The sequence below is a fragment of the Amblyomma maculatum genome, chromosome 9 (assembly GCF_055883805.1).
Source record: "Amblyomma maculatum isolate TAMU_Amacu chromosome 9, ASM5588380v1, whole genome shotgun sequence".
Classification (NCBI taxonomy): Eukaryota; Metazoa; Arthropoda; class Arachnida; order Ixodida; family Ixodidae; genus Amblyomma; species Amblyomma maculatum.
In genome coordinates, this window is record NC_139352.1 from 118537816 (window position 1) to 118546929 (window position 9114).

General features: G+C 52.2%; 1 protein-coding gene across 1 annotated transcript; it reads right to left on the reverse strand.

Annotated features, from left to right (window-relative positions):
• Positions 1–370: 370 nt before the first annotated feature.
• LOC146180227 (uncharacterized) lies at positions 371–7935 on the reverse strand. Its single transcript, XM_084580353.1, has 2 exons — positions 7313–7935; positions 371–440 (listed from the first exon to the last, which is right to left on the reverse strand). Exons 1-2 carry the CDS (start codon positions 7933–7935, stop codon positions 371–373), a joined length of 693 nt encoding a protein of 230 aa, XP_084436479.1.
• Between the last annotated feature and the right edge of the window lie 1179 nt (positions 7936–9114).

Here is a 9114-nt window from a genome sequence, read left to right on the forward strand (position 1 = left end):
TTCAGTTCAGTTCAGTCGTTCAGTCGTGCCCGACTCTTCGTGACCCTATGGACCATATCACGGCACGCTTTCCGGTCTCTCACTATCTTCCTAACATCACATAACTTCATCTGCAGCACCTCGAGGATGCCATCTAACCATCGCGTTCGCTGACTACCCCTTCTCCGGTGACCCTCAACCTTTCCTAACATCAAATCTTTCTCTCCAGCGGCTCCTCTCTTCTCATCAGATGACCAAACTGAGCTTCAACTTTAGAATTTGACCCTCCAATGAGAAGTCAGGCTTTATGGTCGACAATATCGACTGATTTGATCTTCTGGCCGTCCAAGGAACTCTCAAGAGTCTCTGCCAGCACCACAATTCAAATGCGTCAATTCTTCGGGGTCTTGATCTGATTCCTGCGAAACTTGTGCATCTGCATCCGTGAAGGCAGCGTGATCCTGGAAACACCGATCATATCCAGGTAGGCTCAATTTTCGGCCATTTAGAGCAAATCTGCGCATAACCACGTAGCGGATGAGCTAAGCCTACCTAACCCTAAGCTAACCTGTATGTGAAATGTGTGGACATGAGCTAACAGTAAATCATATTTTAATCTCATGCTCACAACTCGAGGAGCACAGGAAAAAATATTTTACTGTATTTTACAAAGAACACATCCCATTTCATCCCGCATTGCTTTTAGGCCAAGAAGCACTTGTTGATTTTTCACTTGTTTACGGATTTTTAAAGGGAGCCAATGTTTTAAACCAAATCTGAGCATCATTACTGTAGCCACTTGATCGTCTAACCTTGCGGTTGGCGCATGATAGCCACAGTCGCTTATGCGCCATAAAACTCCATATAACTAACTAACTAAGCCTACCGGCTGCTCCTCCCCCGCCGCTGGTTGCGGAGACGCCCGCTGGCCACCCAATCAACATGGCTCAGCACGAACAACGCGGCTACGACCCCACGACTCTGTTGTGGTCATCTGTCCCTATAAGCCAGCCAGAGGACGGCCAATCCACCATTTCGGCGGAACAAGCTGCCCTTTTTCAAGTCGTCGAGAACCGGCGTCTTCGCCGGCAAAATGCACGAGGAGCGGCCAAGTCAAAGACTCCTCTGAACAATGCAGACACGGGCGACGCTCGCGCTCCGTCTTCGAAAGCTCAACACAATTCATTCCCACTCACCAAGTGGACGCCGAAACCAACCGTCAGGATGAATTCTGACGACTACGTGATCGCAATCAAGCCAAGTACAACGGTCGACCTCAAGACAGCGTGTCAACAGGGGGAGCTCGGCGCTGCCATTTCTCAATACATTGGTAGGCAGCACATGAACGTCATCACAATTTCTCCCAATTTGGAACAAAAGATCACCGTCTGTGTCACGCAGAACGCCGAGGTACTTCAGAAGCTGCTCACGGACTTCAAAGTTAACACCAGCAAAGGACCGCTCCCGCTTCACGGACACCTCAAGCTCACCGGTGATGTGTGTCGCGGAGTGATTACTATGCACAACCTAGAAACCAGTGACTCTTTGAAACATAGTGTGCAGTGGCGTGTTGGAGAACTCGTCCATGTGCGCAAGCTGGGGAACTCCAACGTAGCTGTGCTCACTTTCGCGGGACGTAACGTTCCGCGGCACGTACACTACAACGTAGAACTGACTCCCGTAAGGGGTTACAAGAAAACAGTGCCAGCGTGCTACCGTTGTGGCACCCTGGGTCACCGGGCGGACAATTGTGCCACTCTAGTAAATGAAAGATGCGGACTTCGTGGCCAAAACGTGGGGGCTGGCACTGAGGGGATGGCCCCCCATGAATGCAATCCAGTGTGTATAATCTGCGGGGGACCGCACCTCACCAGCTCCCGCGAATGCACGAGAAAATTCATCAGGCCTCGACAGCCAAGGCTCAAGACATCGGGCCCCCCCCGCCAAACAGAAACGCCAACAAGAGACACAAAACCGCGGTGGAACGCCACCAAATGGCAAGACAACAGGATCAACGCCACCACCCGGAGACGCGGAGTTCCCAGCTCTAAAGCCTCCTGCTGGCGGCGCCGCCTGCAAACAATCCAAGGTAGGCAACTGGGCGAGGGTCGCCTCCTCTTCTTCTTCCCTCCCCCCCCCCCTAACCAGCACCGCCGAGACGCAGAAATTTAAAAGCGAGCTCGCCCCTTTTGCGAGCTCAAAACGAAAAACTAGCCAGTGAGCTTAACTCGCTGAGAAATAAAATCACTACGCCACCCTCCTCTAGCGACGAGGAAGAAAACATAACAGACAGGGAGATTCCTAGTAATATGGAGAGTCGCTTCGGAACCCTGGAGACCCGGGTCACCGCGATTGAAACGCAGTTGGCTGATCTTCCCAAAATTATCCATGACACAATCGCGCGTCAGCTGGACAGTGTCATCACACAGGTGGCATAAGCTGTAACTCACATTATCCAAAAATGGATACAGGAAAATCCTCGCGTTCTTAAACGCATGGGTGCAATGAGCGACATTAACCGCCCTTCAAAATTTAACAGAGTCATTCCCGATGAGTCTGACCTTTCTGAAGACTCCTGCATGTCTGCGCCGGGCACTAGCGGACTGGGAGGTCTTAACAACGTAATCCCGCCCTCCGTATCCGACCATGGCCCCCAGCCCTAAGTCGAGAGCCAGAACAACTCAGCCGCTTACACTAACGCAGTGGAATTGCAGAGGTCTCAAGAACAGCAAGAAGCGGGATGAACTCCGCCTCTACCTTGAGACCTCTGAATTCCTCGTTGCCGCGGTTGCCCTTCAGGAACCCGGCGCAGGCGTCAAGCTCACAAACTACACTACATTTCAACACAACCCGCAGACATGTATACTTGTTCACAGGCAATATACTGCACAGGAAGTCACACTCCCCACAACACCACCGCTCGCGTACACGATGGTGTCAGTACTGCCCCTAAGGCGGTCTGACCCACCTGTACACATTCTAAACATTTATTGTCCCCCGAAACATAAACATGTTACGTTAAGCGAAATTTTCACGCAAGCTATGCAGGTAGCGGGAAAGGACCCACTTCTGATTGTCGGTGATTTTAATGCTCAGAGCAGGCTCTGGGGGTAACCCCGGGAGAACACACGTGGGAGGAACTTGCGGAACTTCTCTCTACACTCGGACTCACCCTCCACACTGACCCCACCAACCCAACACGTGTAGAAAATTCGATTCAACGCGACACTTGCCCGGACCTCACGTTTACACGCAACATACGCCATGCCGACTGGCTGAACACAGAGGAAACTCTTGGTAGTGATCACTGTTAATCTACACAACCATCTACACGCCTCCACTGAAACGCCCACAAACACAAGCTTGTGTCCCGGACTGGACAAAATTCCGCACCTCTCTGTCTACCGTAGACCCCCTCCAGTCGGGATATGACACCTGGTACAAATCACTCACGTCTGCACTGAAACAGCACGAAAGGCAGAAACAGCTCTCGGAAACGCAAACGGACGTAGACAACCACCTCCTAAATCTTTGGGAGGCCCACCGCAGCCTCACAAAAAGATGGAAAAAACAGAAACATAACAAACGCCTCAAAAAACGCATCCTCGAACTCACACATCAAGCCGCGGAATATGCTGCTCAGCTAGCCGACACTAACTGGGTAGACAGGTGCAACAAGGCTGCGCGCCAGATGTCTGGTCATAATACGTGGCGCCTATTCCGCGCGCTCATCGATCCAACACAAACACGCACGGAAACCCAACGCCACTTACATAAAGTCATGCACAACTTTACAGGAACGACAACACAGCTAGCGCACACACTCAGGGACCGATACCTGTGCACCACCAAGGATCCCCGGGCGGTCGCCTACTCGTATGCAGGCAAAGAGAACACGGAGCTGGACACTCCGTTCCAGCTCCACGACCTCCGGGCGGCCTTAAGCAAGATGAAACGCGGCACTGCACCCGGGCGCGAAAAGGTTACGGTCAAGCTTTTGGCCAACCTCCCCGATGCAGCATATGTCGTGCTTCTCAAATACATCAATAGTATTTGGGACGGAGACACTCCTCTCCCTCTCGATTGGAAGTCGGCTCTCGTCACCTTTATCCCGAAAACCGGCAAACCTATTGATGTGGAGAACCTTCGCCCCATCTCTCTCACTTCTTGTGTCGGCAAGCTGATGGAGACAATGGTGCGCCACAGACTCTCCGAATTTCTCGAAACACAGCACATTTTCGCGGACACTATGTTCGGTTTCCGCCCTCAAACATCAGCACAGGATATACTCCTTCAGCTGCACCACGACATACTAGATCCTGTCGAATGCCCCCATAATGACAAGGTGGTCCTGGCCTTGGACCTTAAAGGCGCAAATGACAATGTGAAGCACGAAGTAATCCTCGATAACCTCAGCACACCAACTGTGGTAACAAAACATTCAATTACATAAAACAATTCCTTACAGACCACCACGCCTGCGGCCCGTGTTCCGCATACAAGATGCGGAACACGGGCCACACACCATCGGCTCGAGGGGAACACCTCAAGGCGCTGTCTTGTCTCCCCTCCTCTTCAATTTAGCCATGCTTCATTTTCCCTCCAAATTGGCTTCTATTCCCGGGATACATCACGCACTTTACGCGGATGATATCACAATCTGGGCCCCGCAAGGTAACCTGGGCCACATCGAGTCCTGTCTGCAGGCAGCGGCGACCGTAGTCGACGACTACGCGACCTACTGCGGACTCCAGTGCGCCCCAGCTAAATCTCAATTTGTGCACGTACGTCCATCCCCTCGAGAAACAACTCAGCTTCGCATCAGTCTCCCCTCGGGATCGATCCGGGAGGCCAAAGAGATCCGCGTCCTTGGCCTCTTCATACACCATCAACGCAGAGCTGACACCACTCCGGCCAAACTTCGCATGGTGGGAGACCAGGTGGGCCGTATGGTCCTTGCAAGGGTGGAAGAACGGGCTAGTTGGTAAATCATCTTGGAAAGCAAACTAGCGCACTTCAAAACAAAGACACGGGAAGGGAACGACAACACAGCGCTGTGTTGTCGTTCCCTTCCTGTGTCTTTGTTTTGAAGTGCTCTAGTTTGCTTTCCGAGGCCGTATGGTCCACCGGGTCTCCAACAAGCGGGGCGGACTACGAAGCAAGGATGCACTGCGGCTTGCCCATGCTTTTGTAACGAGCAGAATCCTCTACTCGACACCCTACTTGTACCTGCGTAAACACGATGAGGATCAATTGGAGGCCATCCACCGGAAAGTCATCAAGCGGGCTCTCGACCTTCCGGTCAGCACGTCCAACCAGAGACTTCTGGCTCTGGGCGTGGTGAACACCTTCCGAGAGCTACGAGAAGCCCACTTACTAAGCCAATACAGGCGTCTTACACAGACCACGTCCGGTCGCCGCCTCTTTGACCGGCTACACATCAAACACGATTACCACATTGAGGAAAGGGTGAGAGTGCCAGAACTCTGGAGACGCTCCCTCCGGGTCCGACTCCTTCCCCGCAACATGTCCAAAGAAGACCATAAAGGTCGTCGCCAGGCGTGCGCAGAAGCGTTGGAGCGATACTATGGTCACCAGCAACACATGTATTATGTGAATGTTGCCGGCCCTTACCACGGGGGGGTGGTATATGGCTGCAGTCGCACACAACACAAACACGGTTAACGGGCTAACTTTCAAAGCCTACAGCACAACTCATGCGGAGGAGATTGCTATTGCTCTGGCTCTCAGTATTCCCAATTCAAAACACATCATTACCGACTCGCGAGGGGCCTGTCGGAATTATAGACTGGGATGGGCTCCCCCGCTTGCCCGGCGTATACTGCAATCTAGCTGCCGATATATAGACCCAACTCCGCATAACCTCATTTGGGCACCCGGTCACCAGGGACTCAGGGGAAACGAACAGGCCGATCAGGCCGCCCGCGCACTCTCTCCCCGGGCTATCTCTCTGTCCTTGGAAGCCTACTCCCAATCAGACAATCTGGCCCTTACATTCAAAGACATCACCGATTACTACGAGGAGCACAGGCGCTACCCGGCCCCTTGTAAGGGACTGGATCGCGCTGACGAGCGCCTGCTCATCAAAATTTTTTACCAATACAGTACTGTGCCCGGCGGTGCTTAAACATTTCAACCCGTCCTTTGATGGTGCGTGCCAGTACTGTGAGGAGGTGGCTGACACCTTCCACATGGTCTGGGCATGCCGGTCAAACCCATCCATTCCCCCCAACCCCAATCCAACTAGAGAGGACTGGGAGGCGGCCCTGCTCGGCTGTCAAGACCTCGAGGCTCAAAAGGCCTTGGTTCAACGGACGCGGGCGGCGTTGCTTGCCTATGGGGCCCCGGAATAGGGGCTCCACCTAGTATTGTGAGGGGAGGAGACCGATACGTCTCTAAACCAAACACCTCTGTAACAGTTTATGTGTTATTTATAAATGTTTTAACCACCACCACCGGCGGTCAGCCTTTTTCACAGTGAAAATCTCGCATCCATACATCCCAACTGGAAAGACCATAGCACGAGTTATACGGATCTTGGTCTCTGCTCTTTACTAAGCGGTCAAGGCTAGCCATGGCTTTCCCAGAAGCAGGTGTCTCCTAATTCCATGGCTGCAGTCTCCTTCCGGGGTAATCGTGGAGCCCAAGAAGAGAAAATCTGTCACTGCTTCCACTTCTTGTCCCTTGACGCTCCAGGATTTGATAGAGCAAGACTCCATGATCTTTGTCTTTTTAATGTTCAGTTTAAGTCCAAAAGCCAAGCCAAAACGGTTGTGTTACACTGGGACAATTGTTGTATTAGCTGCTGTGCAAAGAAGATGTGTTTGGAGATGTACTTGAGTGTAGAATTGGTGACTGTCATGCTTGGACGATGTTTATGTTCGGCGGGGAAGAAAGTGCTACTATCGCCTTGGCAAATAAGTGGTGAGTGAAGAAGATGTACTTGGGTGTAGAAGAGGATGAGTGGTGAAAAAGAAGCGTGCGTTCAGATCTATGTTATAGTTGGCAGTGTGCGCCTGTGTTATGTTTCTTCTCATGTGATTGTGTTTGTTGCGCCACATTTCTGGGAACTATGCAGCACCAACTTGCCCCTCAAGGTGTTACTTTGAGCCGCCAACTCGTGCCTCTCGTTTTTAATCCTTGCAGACTTGTATTTTGTAAACTGCGATAGGTACGCCAGTGCGGTGCATGCAGGTGGAGTATGCAGCAAGACTGGAATCATGAACATAATATAGCGTGATGACGAGACGGTTAAATAAAACATTGGCAGAGGCTTAGCTTGGTTAAGCCCGGTAGATTGCGAAAGCAATACTCATGAATACGCCCAGCTTCAGCTAATGTTCGGCTGGTGGTGGTGCTTATGGATATGTCGCACACTGAACACGCATAACCGAACGGGTTGTTGGTGAAACGTCTGTGAAATTCACGCGTGGCCGTTTCAAACTCCCCGACTCTTCTCTCGTAGTCCTCACGACGCTCTTCAGTAACGTCTCCATCGGTTTGGGTCAGGCCAGCCTTGGCGAGAGACTTTTCCCGTCTCTTTTTTAAACGTTGTTCTCGCTGTTCTGGTGTTTCTTCGGCGCGTCTCTTCCTTTGGCGTTCATTTTCCTTAATCCTCGACGGACGTTCCTTCTCAAGCTGCTCCTGTCGTTGTTCCTGGGTTTCCTGGGCACGCCGCAGTCGTTTCGTCAAGTTCCAACGTTCATCACTGCTGAGACTACACCTGGCTTCTCCATCACTGTCCATGGCATTCAGCGAATCAGTAACATCCGTCACATCTTCCACTTTTTCCACTAAAGAGGTTGCACCTCCACGCAAAGCTGCATACTGAGCACGCCTCTTAAAATGTCTTCTCTCGTGCTGTTCTTCCGTCTCTGTAGCTCGTTGCTGTCTCTTACGCTCATTGCGACGAGCTTCCCTAGCGGTAGGTGGCATCGTCGAAGCAGATGGTAAACAGCCGGCGGAGGCACCGCCACTACTCGCAGACGGCGCGAGATCGTCGCGCAGCTCTTCGGCGTGACGTCACAATACATGTTGCGCTCCTGGCGGGCAGCGCGGGAGTTAGGCCGCCGGTGGTGGCACCGCCACTACTCGCAGACGGCGCGAGATGGTCGCCCAGCTCTTCGGCGTGACGTCACACAGAGGTCACGCGAAAGGTCAATGGTGGCACCGCCACGGTACGGCAAAGACTTGAAAGTTCAAGTAGTATTGTCTTCGCAATAAAATTTAATCAACTTCGCATATTTTGGTGAGAATGCACTATTTCACGGAGTCTAACCGGCCTTGCCAACTGAGGGGTGCATCGCGGGCCCATAGGATGCTGCACTAAGGGAGGTGGGGAGGGGCCCGCGCACACGGCGTCTTTAATAGGCATGTCCACGGAGGCTGACAAAAGTCCCCTTTGTCACGCCTCGGGACAGGGGTCAGTATCGGATTAGCCGAACAAAAGAATTGTCTCGCTCGTGTGGCGCCGACAGTGATTCCCCCCCCCCCAGCACATCAGACCACCCCAGGATGGCGAGTGAGCCGGGTCCTTCTACTGTTTCGGCCGAATTGCACCTTGTCCGGTGGGCTGAGTTGAAACGGGAGAGAAGACGCCGTAAACGTGAATCCGAAGACGGGGCTAACGCCAAACAAATACCAATTAACAGCTAAACCAAATAAAACCGTGCTTTTCCAGATCTAACTCTGTTTAACCTTAGTTGAACCTCTACTATTTTTTGTTATCTCGAAGGGCAATATCATATTGTTACCGAGCGCAGTATCGAGACGACGACGACGACGTGCTGGTGTGGTGTAGGGAAGAAGACGACGCTCGGGCTGAGCTGGGTTCGTTTTTTGGTTGTGGTGTGCGGTGTGCGTCTAACAGTGAACTAGCGTTTACGGCTGTGTATTTTTCCTTAACATTTGGTGGAGGATTGCTGGAAGTACGTAAGTCACCAAACCTGGATCTCAGTAGTGGCCGCCAGACTGGTACCATCATAATGCAATCCGACGCGACGCCTTCTTCACTGGCACCATCAGCTCCCACCGTCATCATGACGCCGCCTCGTGATTCAGGCACCTTTTGCGGCACCGACCACGTCGACGTTGAAAACTGGCTCGCTATATACG

What these genes read in the sequence shown, in the direction of transcription:
- LOC146180227 (XM_084580353.1), bottom strand. Translation starts at nt 7,935, where the DNA reads ATGCCACCTACCGCTAGGGAAGCTCGTCGCAATGAGCGTAAGAGACAG. An exon ending in GAAGCTGGGCGTATTCATGA is followed by an intron (nt 441 to 7,312) that starts GTATTGCTTTCG and finishes CGGTGTTTCCAG; the next exon opens with GATCACGCTGCCTTCACGGA.